The sequence below is a fragment of the Coffea arabica genome, chromosome 2c, assembly GCF_036785885.1.
Source record: "Coffea arabica cultivar ET-39 chromosome 2c, Coffea Arabica ET-39 HiFi, whole genome shotgun sequence".
NCBI classification, from domain to species: domain Eukaryota; kingdom Viridiplantae; phylum Streptophyta; class Magnoliopsida; order Gentianales; family Rubiaceae; genus Coffea; species Coffea arabica.
This window is the reverse complement of record NC_092312.1, coordinates 2,967,044-2,986,606: the sequence shown is the minus strand read 5'-3', so window position 1 is coordinate 2,986,606 and position 19,563 is coordinate 2,967,044. Positions and strand designations below refer to the sequence as shown.

At 36.3% G+C, this 19,563-nt stretch overlaps 2 protein-coding genes across 2 annotated transcripts; both read left to right on the top strand.

The window, feature by feature from the left end:
* The first annotated feature begins 1,709 nt into the window (after nucleotides 1-1,709).
* LOC113725099 (transcription factor bHLH36-like) lies at nucleotides 1,710-3,950 on the top strand. Its single transcript, XM_027248091.2, has 3 exons — nucleotides 1,710-2,450; nucleotides 2,750-3,121; nucleotides 3,217-3,950. The coding sequence occupies exons 1-3, from the start codon at nucleotides 2,115-2,117 to the stop codon at nucleotides 3,295-3,297; spliced, it is 789 nt and encodes a 262-aa protein (XP_027103892.1). The 5' UTR covers nucleotides 1,710-2,114; the 3' UTR covers nucleotides 3,298-3,950.
* A 9,867-nt stretch (nucleotides 3,951-13,817) lies between these two features.
* On the top strand, nucleotides 13,818-15,845 carry LOC113720332 (PTI1-like tyrosine-protein kinase At3g15890). The gene is made up of 4 exons (XM_072077201.1): nucleotides 13,818-14,060; nucleotides 14,174-14,318; nucleotides 14,454-14,716; nucleotides 15,047-15,845. Exons 1-4 carry the CDS (start codon nucleotides 13,825-13,827, stop codon nucleotides 15,702-15,704), a joined length of 1,302 nt encoding a protein of 433 aa, XP_071933302.1. The 5' UTR covers nucleotides 13,818-13,824; the 3' UTR covers nucleotides 15,705-15,845.
* Nucleotides 15,846-19,563: the final 3,718 nt, after the last annotated feature.

The following is a 19,563-nucleotide window of genomic DNA, read 5'->3' as shown; positions in this document are numbered from 1 at the left end:
GACAAGAATAGGCTTAACCAAGTGTTTTTTGTTTTTGGGCATGTCGTCTAAACCAAACGAAAGAATACTTGAATTCCTTTTTCTTTTAGGAGTTTTTTTCAGAAAAATATATTATAACAATTAAATATATGTAAGGTAAAAAAATGTATTCATGAAAAATATAATAAATTTTCTGTTGAAAATCACAATGCGAACGTAATTATTTTCCTTGCCAAGTGATTGTTAGTATTTCAATGTCCGAATTGAAGGCATCAAGCGTTGCCTCATGACAAAAAAAATCAGAATGCAAAATATAAATACAAGAATTATAAAAGACTCAAGCTCATAGTAAATGCCATTCATTGTTGTGGTGAACTTTTGCTATCTTGTTTTCCGGGGGTTTTTTTTTGTTTTGTTTTCTGCTGTTCTTTATCTTGCTGATATATTCATGATGTTACCTTCTACATTTTTCGTAGAACTGGATCTTTCCACAATTATGCACAGTACCATGACATTTTCCATATGCAGAAGCCCTGCCTTGGTGTCACTCGTCTTTCCATTTGAATGTCTCAATATCTGCCAACCAGGAAAGCTGCAAAATCAACAAGAAGACATTCTAAACAGGTTGAAAAAGAATGGAGTTCCGCACCCTTCATTCTAAATTTGGACATTTTCTCGTATTGAAACTAAAACATTCTACACACAAGGTTTCAACACCTAACTCGTTCGTTAAATCGAAAATCTTAATGGATCAAGAATGACTGATTCAACTGTTAACCTAATTGTTTTTGAGTCATTGTTAATCTATAACATTAATTATAAATATGCCATAAATAATGTATTACTCCGTATTATATAGACCACCAAAACGGCTTTTCTAAATTCACACTTAATTGATTGATGGATGTTGATGAAAAAATATTTAGAATTTGATGTCGGCAGACGATGTCGGACAAGTTAGGGACCGCAGCTGTCAAAGGGGAAGCAAGACCCGGACAGTTCAAAAGAACCGTTCTGGTTCGATGATCCTTAGATCAACCGGACAAACTAACTGGTTTAAACCTAACAGACCACTTCTTTTATTTGAGCCTTAACCTAATTCAAAAAAATAACTCGGTCGACGGTTCAACTGATTCGACCAAATAGTCCGGACAGAGTTTGAGAACATTGAGTGTACATTTAGAACAGCATAGCTTAAATTCGCCTCTCCCGATTCTAAATTAGATATAGTTAGTTGAAATTTTTTCTAGTCTCATAAAAAAGAAAAATGGAGGAGAACTTGAAGAGGCGATCCGATGATCACCTGACTAATATTAATATTTTTTACGACTTGAGTTGGGTTTTGGAGATAATCAATTCAATTTTTGTCCTCAAGTTGAGAAACTAAGCCATGAATATATAATTTGTTAGCCATTCACAACCTACAACCATGCAAAATGATGGGCTAATTCCAGTACATCTTATATAAACGCGCTGTAACTTGGCCCTAAAATAATAATAATAATAATAATAAAACTAGGAATTGGCACTGGTTTCTGCCTCCACAGTCCACAATTATCTTCCGACATAAAAATCACAAATTATTACAACGTGTTAAATGGATGAAACTTACCCTTCTTGTTAGGTTAAGGATGTTAACGGTTTCAGCAGATGATTAAAGGAACATATTACTTAGTCATGTATTGCCCCCATTCCTCATGTAATAGGATGGTCCATATCCATACCATTAGTCCTCTATCAACGACCTGGTGTGAACATGTTAGTGGGGTTCTTGGTCCTGTATTTGTACGGTACCCGAGTGACTGAACATCGGACTTAAAATAAGAAGAGAAATGGGGTGGTGCTATACCTAATTCATGAATAAACAAAGATTGCGCTGCTTAATTGAGTCTTAAGGATTCTTGCATCGCCTTGTTTATGAAGCGAAGACAGATATTAGTTGCAGAGATTACTAATTATTGCATCTGAGGGCCGTTGAAGATCTCGTCCGCTTAACTAACGCATCTCGTCTGCTTTTTTTCAAATCAAATGCCCACTATTATACGGAGAGAGAGAGAGGGAGGGAGTGAGTGAGTGAGTTTAATCAATCGCACGGGGAATGAACCCAAGATTGGGCTGATCTTCGGGGATTAGATATGTATCCTTTACAACAAGGCAATGAGCTGGAAAACCAAAACCCTTGTAGACCCTGCCAACCGGACAAAATCCTTAACGATCTGGTCACCCTTGAGAGTACTGCCAGTCTGCCTCCAGCCACCAGTATCACCGGAAAGAAGCACCACCACCGGAGATTCCTCCCGGCAATTCAGCAAGAAAACAAAAAACAAGATCATGAGGATACTACTACCACTAATAGTAACCAGCACAAGCTCAAGAGAATTCTTCATAGAGACATCGAACGCCAGAGAAGGCGAGAAATGGCCAACCTCTATGCTTCCCTTCGATCCCTCCTGCCCCTTGACTATGTTAAGGTACATACTAAATACTATCAAGAACCCGACCCACCACAGAGGAGCACCCTTGTACTCCTTTCCCCATGATTTTGGATTATTAGTTTTTGCATAAAGAATATTGCATGGATATGCGTCTTTGATCAAGTGTCAGTACTGCATAGCGCGGATTAATTGATCATTATCAATCTTTGACAAATTTCTCTCTCTCAGTACAGCAGGAAGAAAGCAATCACTCTCATACCAATTTACACACAGAGTATTAAGTCATGACTTCTTGAAACTATTATGGAGCTAAGGGTGTTAAAAATCAATTGCAGGGAAAGCGGGCGATATCTGATCACATGCAGGAGGCCGTGAATTACATAAAATGTCTGCAGAAAAACATCAACCAACTGGGGTCACGGAGAGACAGGCTCATGATCCCGCCTTGTAATTTGAGTTCTACTTTTAGTTTTAGCTCTGGGAATCGAAGCACAAGTGCCGATAGTCGGTGTTTGCGTGATTGTGGTGCGATTGTGAGGGTGAGCCAAGGCGGCGATGGGGTGGAGGTTTTGATCTCCATTAGTTCTAAGGAGGAAACTTTCCCCATTTCGAGAGTGCTGAAAATGTTGCTTGGTGAAGGGCTCGATGTTGTGAGCTGTGTTTCCACAGCAACTAATGAGATCAAAGTCCATAAGATTCTGGCGGAGGTACCAAAAATTCCATGTTTTGGGCTTTTATATATCATTTTTTCTCCCAAATTCTCAACGATGATTTACCTTTTTGAATAAATTGAACCTTGCAGGTTACTGATGGTCGGAAAAGTATAGATACATTGGCGCTGCAACACCAACTGATGAATGCGATTAACCCTCCCGAGTCTTGAGTAACTCTCCATCTTAATATTTGTCTAGAGACTAGCAGTAACCTCAGGCTTGGGCTCGATGACAATTTCACAAACTCTATGGACCATGGCTTTGAATGACAACTTCTAGCTTGTACTGGCTGTGGCACTTTCTCTATTCATTCCAGTTTTTCGTGATGTCCCTTGCAGGCTTGAACCGTTCCGTTAACTGACCAAGTGATTATAAAGATGTTTTTCCTCTCTCATTGCTTGCACATTTTATGCATATAGTATCTTTTTTTTCCCCTCTTTTTTTTTTTATTTTTGGTTTGTGATTTGCTGTTGGGTCGCATTCTCCCCTCCCACCCAGAAGAGACCTAGAAGGAAAACCTAGAAACTAAATTGGGACCAGCTCATTTTGACGAATTATGACCGACGTTTATGTAAGTTCATGACCACCATCTATGGACCCTGAATCAGTTAGGAATACTGTTGTGAGTTGGAGAGGAGTCTCACTGACCAAGGCCAATTGGGAGCTAAGTATGGAGCTCGGATTATCTCATGTGTGTTTCCAGCAAGATTGAGTTTGTGCACTGTAATAGTGATAGGATTGATGTAAGTAGGGATTGTTTGATTCCTGTGCACTCGCTTATTTCTTGATCAATAAAGATTCATGACCATCACAATAGCAAGAATGTACCTGGCTAATCTATAGTTTGAGGTCAGCTTGATCAATTTGTGATAACTAATCAGAAAGCTGAATAAGGTAGCTTATTCACCTGTCATAACATCCTGTTCCCTGGTATGACCGAACAAATTAAATCATAGAAGCAAGTTCATCTTTATCTTGTAATCAAGTGGTTGAAATTTTTTTTTTTTTTTTTTTGCAGTTTTGTTTTGATTCTTTCAATTTTTAGTTAGATTTCAATATATGACCGAGAGCCTGAGTATAAGAAAGAAACAGAAAAGAAGGGAAGATGAAGAGATTGGTGCCAAAGGGAATCTGATAATCCAATTCCATTAAAATGTTGAGGAGCTGACATGGGAAATAAGCCACCAGCAAGGGAGATAAACTGTTTGTGTACATGGAAACTTTGGATGACCCTACCTTAGTAAATTATGCCGCGCTTGAATTGATGTATCCTCTTTTTTTCTTTTTCTTTTTTTTTTTTGGGTTTCAAATCAAATGCGCCTGTGGTTGTGCTACTTGAGTCTGTACCTTCTTTTATTTTTGTTTTTCTGCAGAGATTTGTAATGATGGGACATATAAAGGCAACTCTTATACAGCTTGTAAATTCAAATATGCATGTCATAATACAACATACAAATTATTGATTTTATCTCTTCAGTTTTGGCTACAATATTTCTTTCGGTTTGCACCTGTCGACAGTTGTGTGTCAGGAACCTTGAGTTCTTAGCTCTTCAATCCTAGCTAATCAAAAACAGGACAACCTGTGAGTGAGTGCTTTATTAGGCTTAATTATTCTTTTGTCTTCTCTTCCCACTTTTCTTTTACCTCACTCTTGAAAAAGGTTTCCTCAGTCTTGTAGTAATTGAGCAAGAATTAGGAGCAGATACGAGTCGAACCAAAATAAACAATGATCAGTTGTGTTAATGTTTGTTTGATCTCTAGAACACTGATTCTATGTGCTTATTGTCTGAGCAAACTCAGAAGATTTTTATACCAACTAAATAAGGCGGTACTTGTGTTCCTTGTACTAGTATTGTTTTAAAAAAAGTAAGGCGGTACTTCTTCTTGTGTGTAATATTATATGTTTTACAGTGACGAAAATTTGGACTCCTTCAACTGCTATTCTTGCCAAAACTTGACTTTCTGGAATACGTAAAGCTCTTCTTGAGGAGCAACTTATCAGCTAGAAATTAGAATATACAGTAAAACGCAGGAATTGCGAGCAGGTCAAACAACATAGATTCTGCGATTGGTCTAGTTAAGGACAGAATTCTACCCGCGGACCATGGCCACATTTTTTGTAAGTGGGAAGTGGATTCCAGGTAGGTACGGGCAGCTTTGGAGGTTTTGTATGATAAGTTGGTAACTCTTCAATAAAAAAGCTCCATGTATTTTTTTTAATGCAGTTCCAGCGTTTCTACCCTGCTCAAGTTCATGTAAATCATAACTTATACTATTTTGGACATGAAGCTCTAAATTGAGAATCAAAGTGAATAAGCCAACAAGAACACCAGTAGCCGACCTCTGTTCCATCCCCATATTGAGCTAAGTCTTCAAATTAATTATGAAGAGAAGAACACATATGGAGAATCCATCTAATTTTATTTGCGTGAAACTGATATCAGTTCAAAGAATTTGGTGCTTAAAGGAAGCACATATAGCACTGAAACTCATGGTAGGTAGCGGTCCGAGTAACTAGGAAAGCAACTGATACAAGCAAGGGCTTCACGGAGAGCTTTACTAGCTAGTTAGCATACAAAGGTAATCTCACCAGCCTCGACAAATTCTACAGTAGCTCTTTTGCCCTAGAGACGTCAATTCTTGATGTCTTAAGCTTTGTGTGATTACGGATTTGTCACTAGAGGCTTTGATTTTTAGAGATTACTACTTATCTACGTCTAGTATGAGGACAATTTCAAGCATGGACACACGCACGGTTCCCCGATCTTGCCCCTGTAGCTAGAGTGGTGCTCTTGTATTTTTTCCGGGAACAATAATATACGTTGTGCAGAGTCAGACGGAGGCAGGAAACCGTTAATCATGCAGGGACAAGAAAAGTATATATGCCACTGGTAATGATATGTATATATATATGCTCAACATAATATATAGGCACAGAAAAGTATTCCTAAATAACGAAAAAGAGTAAAATTAGAGAAACCCCCACCCCCTCTTTGAGAGAGCCACCAATAAATAAAAACTAAAAAGATAAAAGCAAAAGCTTCTCTGCATGCGAATTAAAAACTGAGGTTGGTGAAGTATCCACTAGGGAGGCAGAGGGGGACGCTGTGCCCTGCCCCCCCCCCCCCCCCCCCCAAAATATTCCTAATGAGCCAGTGGCATAAACAATGGGTTCCCGATTTTGCTCGTCAGGCAGAAGATATGGAACGAGCTGCCTAATTGAAGGCATTATTATAGTATCAATGCCCACTGCCATTTGCACTTCCAACTTCCCCACTGTTTGGTTTTTTTTTTTTTTTTTTTTTTTTTTTTTTATAAAAATGGATGAGATCCTCTTCTTGTTAAACGACACCAACAACCTGTACTTTGAGTATTTAAATTTTAAACAAGTAAGGGAGACGATACCAAATCTGGAGGGTTATTGCTTTCCATTGCAGCTGTCCCACAGAATTGCTTTGTCCTAATAAGTGAAGGTTGAGGCAAACGAGCGATGTCCTGTTTATGTCTCCTGCCAAATTAATTTGGTATTTTCATGTATAGTTCCACTTTTGTCTTTTCTTTTTCCACTTTTTAATTCGAGATGTAAGCAGTTATTTGTTTATTTTCTGTTAAAAAGAATCGAAAGTTTCTCTTATCTATGTAATCCTGTAGTTCTTCTGATGCAGTTTAATTCGTTTTTGGTAAAAAAAAAAAAAAAAATTCAATTATTGAAAATTTTTGAAAATATCAATGTGATTTCTCACCATTAATTCATCATCATGTATGAAACCGTATGATTAGAAGATATTGATAAACATTCAAACATTATTGTTTGTCTCTCACTTACATTTCTTTCCCTTCTATTATTCACTTAATAAATCATAAATCAAATAAGAGGCCATTGATAATTAAATTTATGCACTTGCATACAAAATAAATAAATAAATAATAAAAGAGGCAAGCCCATATCTTTGAATCTATACCTCCATCATTTGACTGCAACTATTTTGTTTTTTCTCTCGATCGTCTGATTCTTGACTATTGGGTGAATTGGACGGAATTTTAACTTTTTCTTTAGGTAGCTGAACATACCGACGCTCATTAAGGAGCCAGGAATAACCAGAAGTGACTCATTTTGTCCTTCCCTCCAAAAAGATGATCACAAGTCATTGACCTATATATGAACCCATCACGCAAAAAAACAGAAAACAATAATTAAAAAACAAAAACGTTTTTCAATTCGAACATGTGATCTTACTACGCCATAGCCCTCCGCTCCTAAACGGAACAGGACTACGAAAAAGTCATAGTATAATTAAAATCTGTAGATCATTGTCATCGATCATGGATCCAGCATCTGTCCAATTAGTATTGCAAAATAAAATAAAATAAACACCCTAATTAACCAATGTCTCCCCCTCCGTAATCTTAGAAGAAAACCTGAAAAACGTTTCTCAAAAAAAAAAAAAAAAAAAGGAAAACAGTAGTACTTCTACCATGCATTATTAGGTCAAGTTTACTTCTTATTCAATCAAAATACTGAATAGGAAGCAGGAGTCTTCCCTTATGAATTATGATCATGTCACTTGATGAAAAGATATCCAAAGACCGCGAGACAATTAAAGTTTATTATATTAGTGCTTTTTTTTTTATTTTAGTTTATATGATTGTAGGTGAGAAGTTGGACCCGCTGGTGTGAACTCAGCTGTGAAATTTTTGTTGTGCAGACGTACAGTAACCAAGCAAGCTTCTTTTCTTTTTTTTAATGGCCCCCTATCAGAGAGGGAAAGGGTCACCAGTCACTCCCATTCTGTATTAGTTTAAGAAGATATGGAAGATATCTGCGCATCCTCGGCCCATTTAAGGGATCTCATCATACCAAATTACCCTAACAAACGTATCCCTAGTTTGGCATCTTCATCATATCATCAGAAGATATCAACCCAAGAAATCGAGCAGTTGTCTGAACATGGATGACTTTACTTCCTCTTTGATTCCTTTACAACAAGACGATGATTCCCAGCTCTTTCCGTATGACCTCACAATCCCTACCATTCATCCTTACCTAGACGACACTATCCATCATCAAGATCTGGGAAATCAGGCTGCATCTTCACTTGCTCCCCATCAACAGCAGCATTACGATCAGGTGACCAGCATCGATGACGATGACAATAACAACCACCACCCCAAGGGAAGGCAGCGAAAAAAACCGTCGTCAGCTATTCCAGCTGATAACAATGATCCTGATGACAGCAAGCAGAAAAGAACATCTCATAGGGATGTTGAGCGTCTAAGGAGGCAAGAAATGGCTAATCTTTTTGCTTCTCTCAGGAATCTACTTCCTCTTGAATACATAAAGGTGATTGAACCGTACTAGCTGATCAATTAATGGGTGAATTCTCACATTTTATGCATAATCACAAGTCAAAGATCATCTTCATCTAGTGTTCCCTTCTGGCATTTGCTCGGTAGGATCATACGTACTTAAACCCATTTTTTTTCGTCTTTTACAAATATTCCTTCAATTTTTTCCTGTTCAACAAAATACAACAATAACTCCTTTCTTTTTTTTTTTTTTTGGGTGCTAGTTTAGTTGTACTGTAAGAAATCAAGATTTGCTCACAATTTTTTTTTCAGGGAAAGCGTTCAATGTCTGATCAAGTTCATCAGGCAGTTAACTATATAACACACAAGGAAAAGAATATTAGGGAATTGAAGGCAAAGAGGGACAAGCTTAGAAATTTGATGGGTGGATCGAGCGATCTGAACGTCAAAAGTGTTGAGGAAACAAACTCCTCGTCTACTACGTTCACAGTCAAGCAATGCGAGAGTGGTGGTATCGAGATTCTGATGAAGAATGATTTGGCAGGAAACTGCTTTCCTCTATCAAGGGTACTGGATATGCTGCTTGACGAGGGTCTTAATGCTGTAAACTGTGTCTGCACAAAAGTCGATGAAAAATTTCTTTACACAATCCAAACTGAGGTACAGTTATGATGAATTAGCGAAATGAATTCCACAGAAATAACTGGTGTGCCTCCTTTTGATTCGCATGGTTTGTATCATAATCTTGCAGGCCAGTCATATGGACGTTGATATAATCTTTCTGCAACAAAAGCTGACTGAAAAAGTCATGACTAGGAAAAACTTCTAACTTCTAGCCCTGGTGCAATACCAGAATTGGTACTGATGTTATATGAGCACAGAATTTACAAGGCTTCAAGAGTTATGAGGTTTCTGAAGATTTCAAGTTTCCTGCTTGCTTTTTGTAAGGTTCTCATTTAGTAAAATGAAAACTCGGTATTAGGTAGTTTACATCCGCTATTAAAAAGAAAAAAAAAAAAAAAAAGAGTTTCATGGACTGGTTATTTTGAAATCCAGATTCTTTTCTATTCAAATTCAAAGCCTGTCTTTGGCCATGACCATGATGTATGATGTCTTCTTGCTTATCACACTCTACCGTATTTGGCCTCTTCTAACATTTGCCTTGTAGTACGCTAAATCTGGTAGATTGTGCTGTGCAAGATGAGATGATATAAATTTCGCCGTTCTTTCCCTTCCATATTTTGAGTCGATCTAATTATTGGCGCACGCATTTACGCTTTGTTATAGTATTTATCAGTAATCATGGACGCTTGATAAATACATAACAAAGAAATTCATTCTGCTTAATGCGAAGTGTCAGCAATTTGTTATGTTGCCATGTCAAATACAGATTAAGTGCATTGGATTTGTTCAGGAGATGATACGTTATCAGCGTGCTCAAGTTAATCAAGGCAAATATGTCAACTGAATGACACAGTTTAGGCTACAGAATTTTCTAATCACAGTTGAATAGAATTGAAGGAAGCTAATCACAAACTTAGTTCCCTTTTTTTTTTTTTAAGCTACACAGTTCCAGTTGAATATACAGGTTTAGAATATGAATAAGCATTTCGTATGGTACAAATTTCTGACATTCCCAACAAGATCGAATATGCGAGAAAAGTTTAATGGAAATTTGTTCTCAACTTATTTGATGTTCATTGCATATCCTACTATCCATCATTTATAATTAAGTATCCTCCCGCTTGTCTACGTTTAATTACTGATGCAGTGTCATGGAAAATTAGGGTTGTCAAACAAGATAGACTTTCACGGAAAATTGTATATCAACTATAATTTGCATATGAGTTAGAAAAAATACTTGTTATTTGTTCCAAGATGATTAGACATTTTCCCACACTGGCATAAGCTGTATGCTGGAAGTTGTGCTGCTTCATGCATGATAAGATAAAGTTGTTCAGGTTGTGAGGACCAAAAACATCATGCTACATTATGCTACTTCAATTCTCGTGCCTTATTTAGCTTGAGAACCCCAAGTATTTGAAGGTTCGAGCAAAATGGAACCATTTATTTGCAGAAGAGAGGGATTTTGAACAAGTTTAGGTCGTTTATTGATTGGCAAAGAGTTGTGGGCAAATACAAATCCTTTACGACACTTTATTTTAAAGGAGTTAGGATTCTGAAAATTGAAATAAGCTTCATGATTTAATACAGCCTAAGTTCACTTTTTCTAAATCTCACTCATAACTTACCATGTTGATTGCCCATATAATTAAGCAATTTATAGTGCTTCAGCAAGTTTCTACAAAATTTACAAAGAAACGTTGAATGCAGAAAGTTCATGTATAGATACTAGATGCATGGTACGTATGTTGGTTTTGCTAAGCTTGTGTTGGTGAGCTGCGTATTTTGCTCAACACATCTTTCTTGTGGTTAAACGTGAAGTTTTAGGATTAATATTCTATGTACTAATTGTATATGTGTATGATAATTAATTTGAAATCTATATTTTACACACACACACACACATATATTATGTATTTAATCGAGATAGTACGTGCATACATTGCTATGAAATAAACTCTGAGTTTTATGATTTATTCTCATTAATTTCATGGCCTAGAGCAAGAATTTTCTGGACATGATGAGGAAGGACGGTTCTAGTCGCTATTCTAAATATTGCGTGAGAATATCAATATCACCACTTTGTCATAGCTCTTGCTTCTCAGGTGCCAAACAACTTAAATTGGCTTTTCCTTTTGCTACAATTTCGGTTTAAGCACCTTAATTTGTAGCTGATATACAAAATATACTAACATTCTCGCATCTTTCATAATCTCGGTGGCCGGTGGATTTGGTTGGACTACTTGTAGGTTATTGAAGGACAAAGGTGCATAATTTTTAATTTTCTGCGAATGGATTCTAATTCAACTTCCTTTTTTTTTTTTTTTTTACCTCAAAATGAGGTTATTTTGACACGGAGCTCCCCATTCCTATTATGTCTGACCGCCTATTGTTTGATGTTTTGTTACTACTACTTAGAGTAGCTGTTGAATTTGATCTTCTCTGAATTTCATTAAATAGCTAGATTGGATGTCAAATCTGACACTTCTACGCTATATTTACTAATATGTTACCAAATCTTTGGAATCTTATACAAATATGTTTGTTAAACCTATTAGAGTTCAAATGGACAAGGAATTTAGCATGTAATTTTCAAAATTCCAAAGGCACAACTTTTCACTACCGTGACTTTTTTTTCAACTATTTCAAGGCCTAAACGGCGTCCAAATCTTTAATACTTTGTATCAATGAACTGTTCATATCATGGGGACATTAGAATGTGTTTTATTTGGTCAAATTTGTGTTGAATTAAGACCTCGTATTGTGACTCTCTCTTTTTTTTCGTAAAAAGAAAGCTCTTGGATCAAATATTGTGCATTGAGAGGGCAATAAATCTAATCTAAATTTATTAGTTTTGATAGCTGAAACAACAACGGGTTTTAAATTTTTTATTTTCAAAATTTAGAGGGCAATACAAGACAGCATAATAGTTGAAGGGCCAAACGTGTAAAAGCATAAAAGCTCGAAAGCCGACCATACCATAACGAAATCAACATCCCGTCCATCCGAAACGGAGTAGAACTCGAAAGAGTATGTACAGTCTTTTACCAATTGGCCCAAGCCCAGTAAATATATATGTATATATTTTAAAAGGAATCAAAAGCGGGGAATCCATCCACCCGAAACTGACCCCGTCAAGAATTTGGGTAGAGACCCAACTAAAGAGCCCACTAAGAGCCAACGCAACAATATGTAACTCAATCTCCTTAGTTGCTATCATTTGCATTGTTATTTTTTGGAATTTTGTAAAAAAAAAAAAATTTACTATATCAATTTGATGTATATGAAATAAAAATATAAATAAAAAATATATTTACAAAAAATGTTAAAATTTTTCTTAAAAAATAGAAATGTGTTCAAGGAAAATCTCTTTAGTTAATCGATGATGACTGGAGTGCGGCTAGACCACAAATGCTAGAGGCAATTCGGGTCCATTTTCAGAAAATTATCCAATTGTCATCAGAATATATATATATATATCAACTTTGATTGAACCCATTATCAAGAAAATATATTGAATTTTTTTTTGTGTACTTTCATAAACAGAGAGCTGTGGTAAAGCTCCAAAACTTAGGGGTCATAAATTCAAATACTCGTTTCTCCTTTCCCAATTTTTAAATCTCAAATCTGGCCCAGTATTTTGTGCATTGGCGGATGGTCTGTATGCATACACATGGAGCAGAATGACATTATCCCCGTAGGTCTCCAACATTGTATTCTTATTCCATGACTGTAGGACGAAAAAAATTTTGTAGGACGGAAGACATTGGAATGTGCTTTATTGGCGACTGGTGGATGGTTGAAGTATCGTTGGATCCGTTTTAATGCTGCGTTAATTTTTTCCAAAAATTTTCAAATGAATTGGATAGTGATATTTAAACTAATTGGTCGGAAAATCGTATATTGGTATATCACTTTTTCATGTTAAATCCAACTTGGACCAAAATTTTTGTTTCTGACTCTGAGCTTGGAGTTTGGACCAAAGCTATATCCACTGTCCCTTCAGAAAATCTTACTTGTATAAAAAGTAATGAGTTCATCCAAACAATTTAAGCAGTTAGTATGTGTGTGTATTTGTGAAAGTATGTTAGTGTGTAAAAATAATATATTTCTAAAGAGTTTAAGAAGAGAGCGTGTGTTTGTATTTGTGAAAGTGTTTTAGTGTGTGAAAATTTTTTTTTAATGTAAAAATGTGTTTGAGAGAATTTATGTATTAAAATCTATTAATTAATATATTTGGTCATATTTTGATCATGGATTTGAGATGACCCAATATAACTCCACCCAAAATTAACCCAATTTAAAGTTGGATGGGTTGGGTATTATCCATTTAAGTGAAAATCCAATAATATCAACCAGCCAAAAATCCACCCAATTGTCAGGTATAATCCCAACACACACTCGGTATTTTTGGCTTAATTGACACTAATCAATCATCTACACAACACTGACTGAGCAGAGTGTATTGTAAATACTTTCCCAAACAATATGTAACACTACTGATTGATGAATTTCGTCTACCCAGTCATATTTAACAGTTAACACACTTCTCCTAAGCTCCACAAGCTGCCGTAAATGGTGTCCTGTGGTGTTTTTTTCATTTTTTTTCCCCACCACCTTCAACAGGAAACTACCTGAAACGCATTTGATATGAAGAAAAAGTCAAAATAAGAAAAATATACTACTATAAGAATAAGGCACGACAATAGAAAAACTCCAGCTACAGGATAAAATTCATATACATATTAATCTCCAGAAAGCTTGACATGAACGACTGCCTTTTGTCTTCACCACAATACTCCTTCCACAGTTCCACTTTGCATTGTTATATCCGAGAAAGTTTTCGCCTCCTCCTTGGCCTTCCTGCTTGCTGCTTTTCCTTTCGCCTTAATACGTCAATATCTCTAACGCCCTCTTTTTCATCAGCACTGGCAATGGGCAAGAGCATGCTCTTGAGATGCTTTTGCTTCTCATCTGAAAATGATCCGTCAACAAACTCCAGGTTGGATCTCATTCCATGTTCGATCGGCTTACCATCTATACTGTACATAAGAGCTCCAATAAAAACACTTTGTATCGTCTTTAATTTGTTTATCCTTTATGGCTTGATCTCAGCGCTAACAAGAAAAGGGATTATCCATGGGAAGTATACACCCTCAAGGAGATTGTAAATGCAACCAACAACTTTCATAATGATAACAAGATTGGCGAAGGCGGGTTCGGAAGCGTTTACCGGGGTCGAACAAGAAAAGGCGTCGAGGCAATCATGTTTTATCTCACTCTTCTTTCTATTCTTGTTTTTCTTCCCCGGCCCCAACACCCTGATCTTTTCTCTTTTTTTTCCCCCCTTTTGAGGGGCTCTAAAGGCTGAATTGGATTTTATTGATGGTCGCAGATAGCAGTGAAACGGCTAAAGACCTTGAGTGCAAAAGCGGAAATGGAGTTTGCAGTGGAAGTAGAGATACTTGGCAGAGTGAGACATAAGAATTTGTTAGGCCTAAGGGGATTTTATGCTGGAGACGATGAAAGGTTGATCGTATATGATTACATGCCTAACCATAGCTTGATCACTCATCTACATGGTCAACTCGCTGCCGATTGCCTTCTTGATTGGTCACGACGAATGAGTATTGCAACTGGATCGGCTGAGGGACTAGCGTACGTGGATCTAATATCTTTAATTTCCTTTAGTGATTATTCCCGATTTTTTAGTTTTTCCCCATCTTCATCTGAATTACTATACCCTTTTGCTATTTATTCCGTGTGCACATTTTCGCTTCAATTTTCTCTTTGAAGTTTCAACAGTAAATATGTACATATGCGTCCAAAAAAAAAAAAAAAGATGCATGTAGAGTCTACTGTTGTACACTTGGTACCCAAATCGATCGACTGACTTCGTGGAGAAAGATTGCTAAAATGTTCTGTAGAGCTTACTTGTATTGCTAAAACGTTCTGCAGTTTCACCTTTTTATTTTGTTTCTTTGGAAGGTATTTGCACCACGAAGCAAATCCGCACATAATACACAGAGACATAAAGGCCAGCAATGTGCTTCTGGATTCGGAATTCGTACCGAAGGTTGCTGATTTTGGTTTTGCTAAGCTAATCCCGGACGGGGTGACGCACGTGACTACGAGAGTGAAGGGAACATTAGGATATTTGGCTCCAGAATACGCCATGTGGGGGAAGGTTTCGGAGAGCTGTGATGTGTATAGCTTCGGAATATTACTTCTGGAAATCATAAGCGGTAGAAAGCCACTGGAGAAGCTGCCCGGCGGGGTTAAGCGGGACATAGTGCAGTGGGTTACACCCTTGGTGCAAAAGGGTGCATTCGATCTAATTGGTGATCCCAGGTTGAAGGGAAAACTTGATCGCTCCCAGTTAAAAGCGGCGGTGATGATTGCCATGAGATGCACCGATGGAAATCCGGAGAACAGACCTCTCATGATGGACGTTGCGGATTGGCTAAAGTGGGGCATTGGGAGCCGGAAGAAGGAGATCAAAATAGTTAACAAGGTCGTTGACGACGAAACTGATGGTGAAGAAGAAGAAGAAGAAGAGACTACTGATAATGAGGGGTACGCAATGGACAAATCCACGAGGAGAATGACGGGCGGTAGAGCAGCCGGTGGAGCAAGAAAGGATTAGTGCCCTGACTGTAATTTCATTTCCGTCAGATTATTAATTCCATCTATATATGATAAAATGTCGTGGTTGTTTTCAGGTAATTAATGCAGAGTCATTCAACGATAAATTTCAAGATGGACATAAATCCACATCCATTAATTACCCACTCATCCAATTTACTTTTGTCTGATTTTTTGGAGTCTCGTCTCACTCCTTCGTTACTTTTGTCCGTTTGGATGTTGATTTGTATAGCCAGAATGAATCCCGCTCTCTTGGTTTTGGCCAATCTTAATCGGGTCAAGACATTGTTGGCATTTTCAATCCCTTTCACATGGTGTGTATATATATATATATTCTACGAATGTATTTCAATCCCTCCGTCCCGTTTTGTTAGTCTTGGTTTTGTTTTCACACAGATTAAGAAAATGTAATTAATTTGATTGGAAACATAAATTTAGATTAATAATTTTCTAAAATACCCTTATGCTAATCACGAAGAGTGCCAATTAATATCAGCTACAACTAATGGGTTGGTATTGGAAAAGCTCAATGTATTCAATGTAGTGGGTTAGTATTTAATAACAATGTATTAATAACAAGATATTTAATAAGGGTATTTTAGACAATTTGAAAGATTACTACATTTCTTAATGGGAAAGTGGACTACAATTTGGGACAGACGAAAAAAGAAAACAAGACTATCAAAATGGGACGGAGGGAGTACTACTGTATATCTTCCATGGAAGATTGGGCTTGTAAATTTTTTGCCTTTAGTGTAAAAATTCTCATAACAATTGGCGCTCAGATTGCAACGCGGTTCGGTTTGTGCACTTTTTATTATAAAAAAAAAACAAATTTTTTACAAATTTTATAAAGTAAAGATCCCATGGCCGGCTTGATTTATCTAATCGCCTGATGTTAACATTTAAATTTGTCTTAATACAGCAAAAAAAATTATCAACATGATGATGCTCCTTGGGACGTGGAAAACTGGTAAAAACTGAGGCAAGATTTTAGGACATCTTTTTTTTTTTGGTTAGAGATTGAAAAGGATAAGCAAATGAGAGGGAAAAAGAAAATGGGAAAGAGAACCAGTCATTATTTATGACCATCTTTGGCACTCTTTATTAACAGATAATTAAGCAGTAAAAGATAGTACTATGTAGCATATTGAATAGTTACAAAAGCAATTATTGCTTTCTGAACAATTTACAGTAACTTTTTTTCTCAATTGTTGCCGTACGCATTCCCAATTTAACAGGGGACATTGCGAACTGGGATGTCTCTGAATTACCAGTCCTTTCCGAGTGCCGTATCAATTGGGAATGTGGAGATTTTTGGACCATTTCACAACATTGAACAATAATTATTTACTCCTTGAATTATTATTGAATAGGAGTAACGATTTATAGACCAACGACCATAGCAGCAAGGAAACAACACTAGTAGTAGTGGCTTGCCCGGCCTCATGAGATTGGACCAAAAGGGTTAGTCAAAAGCTAATCGTTGAATCAAAACTCCCAGTCGCTGTCTAGGGATGTGGGGAGTGCATCGTTGAATATTTACTCTGAAGCCGGCGAGGCGAGGAGAAGGATTGAATACTACGTCTAATGCTCAAGAGTCAAGACAGACTAATTTATTCAAGTTTCAACCAGTATGATGAGGGACCAAGCCTTCACCGGAGAATTCTAGTATCCGGACTAGACTGGCTGAAGCAATTTCAGCTATTTAGGAGCTTTGAAGAGAAAATTAAGAACCAAAAAAAAAAAAAAGTTTTCTCTTGTCCTTCATGCATCTTTTGAGATGCAAATTCATTAATTTCTGTTTGTGTCCATTGGATTCATTATATTTAGGGGGTGGCAATGGGGCGGGGGTTGGGGGTTGCATTTTAATCTCCCCCCGGCCCCGTCCAGCTTCCCCAGCGGGGGCACTCGTGGAATTAAAAAAATTTATTATAATTAAATTTGAGTAAATAATCAAGTACTAAAATATCAACACATCACTAAATTACTATTCATTGTAATTTCACAATTGAAACTCATAAAAATAATTAAACAAAGGTTATTTGAATCCAATCTAATATGATAAAACAAATATAACTAAAATAATCAAGTTTTTACTTTTGATACAAATACAATCATTAAATTATTATTGTATTTTTTTTTTGACAAAAAAAGTGTTATTGTATTAAGTGTAGTTAGGAATTTAACATAAATGTATTAATAAATTTAATATAAATAATTAACAATTTTTATTAATAGACATGTATAATTAGTAGTGTAATTGATAATAGCATTATATATATAATTATGTATATATATTTTTTTCAAATGGATGGCGGGGCGGGGTATACTTTCTAAACCGGGGGAAAAAATTCCCCCCTCCCCCTGGCCCAACCCCCGCCCCAATGACTCCTCGCTGGATGCGGGTGCCCGTCCCCATTGCCATCCCTAATTATATTCAAAGATTCTTTATTAATTTTTTTTTTTCTATTTTAAAATTCAAAGATTCTAGGGTCTATCATGTAGGTAATAGTTTTTGTTTTGTTTTGTTTTTTTTGTTTTTGTCAAAATGTAGGTAGTAGTTAGTAGTACTTGGTTCGAGTCAATGTCCACAAGGCAGGAGGACATGACTTGGTGTGCAAGTCATCACACACGAGTACCCCTGTAATTGGAACATGGTAATGTGGACTAAAGTCGGGACTTGCCTAGGATGCGGGACTGAGGGTTCCTGTACAGCCCCTTGACTAATAACTACATATGTGCTGCAGCTGGAAGCCCATTTCCCTACGGCCCTGCTTCTGATTGATTGATCCTTTCTACTGTAACAAAAAAATACCTACTAGCATGAGTCATATACACTAATCCATCCATATAAACCAACCTTAAATGAATTTGGATGATCCATATAAATTCAATGGTTTTAAATGGATAACCATTTAAATCCAATTATGTTAGTGGATTTAAATGGATTATCCGTCTTATCCATATACATCCATTTAACTTAAAAAATAGAAAACACATTTATAAAAATATGAGATAAAATCTTGTGGGACCATCTATTCTTTTCTTCATAACTTCCTCATATGTCAAATTAATTTTGTGGGATCACCTATTCTTTCCTTCATAACTTCCTCACATGTCAAGTTGCCAATAACATTAATTACATTTTATTTGCTTCTAGTTCCTAGACTTCTTCCATCATTTTCAAAATTATATTTTAGTCTCTACTCTTGTTTTTTTTAAATTAAACTCTCATGTAGTAATGATTGCAAACATTTATATTCTTAAGTAAAGAAAAAGCGAGAATGCATCATGCAGTGTCAAAATAATTTTTATTTTTTTAATTCTTTTATTTATAAAAAAAAAAATTCTAACGAGTGTCCCCGCAACATTGGTTAAAATATGTAAATGACACCTTTTTTTTTTTTTTTCCCAAATCCTCATACTTGCAATCCCTCTCCCCTTATCACCCAACTCAACTATCCAAAAAACAAAAGACACCTAATTTACTAAGTAATATAAGGTAGCTGGTATATCAATGGTATAATAAGGAGTTTCATACATTTTTAGGTACTACGTGCACATGTGATGCAAATATTTTACTTGTCAAATAACATAAGATTTCTTATTAGAACTCCACTTTTATTCAAGACATCACTCTTGAACAGGAGTGCAAAAAATTGGAAACGTAAACTTTTTTTCACGGTAAAGCCGTATTCAATTCATTCAAAAGTTATAAAAATATAGCCAAGTTCTTAATTGTTCATTACTTTACAAAATGATACTTAAAGTAATGACGAAAGGTTAAATTGACCACAACAGTTAAATTTTCTTGGAATTAAACTAATTTTATGAAGAACTGAAATAGAGTAGTAGTA

What these genes read in the sequence shown, in the direction of transcription:
- LOC113725099 (XM_027248091.2), top strand. Translation starts at nt 2,115, where the DNA reads ATGTATCCTTTACAACAAGGCAATGAGCTGGAAAACCAAAACCCTTGT. An exon ending in TGCCCCTTGACTATGTTAAG is followed by an intron (nt 2,451 to 2,749) that starts GTACATACTAAA and finishes AATCAATTGCAG; the next exon opens with GGAAAGCGGGCGATATCTGA. An exon ending in TCCATAAGATTCTGGCGGAG is followed by an intron (nt 3,122 to 3,216) that starts GTACCAAAAATT and finishes TGAACCTTGCAG; the next exon opens with GTTACTGATGGTCGGAAAAG.
- LOC113720332 (XM_072077201.1), top strand. Translation starts at nt 13,825, where the DNA reads ATGAACGACTGCCTTTTGTCTTCACCACAATACTCCTTCCACAGTTCC. An exon ending in GAACAAGAAAAGGCGTCGAG is followed by an intron (nt 14,319 to 14,453) that starts GCAATCATGTTT and finishes TGATGGTCGCAG; the next exon opens with ATAGCAGTGAAACGGCTAAA. An exon ending in GGATCGGCTGAGGGACTAGC is followed by an intron (nt 14,717 to 15,046) that starts GTACGTGGATCT and finishes TTTCTTTGGAAG; the next exon opens with GTATTTGCACCACGAAGCAA.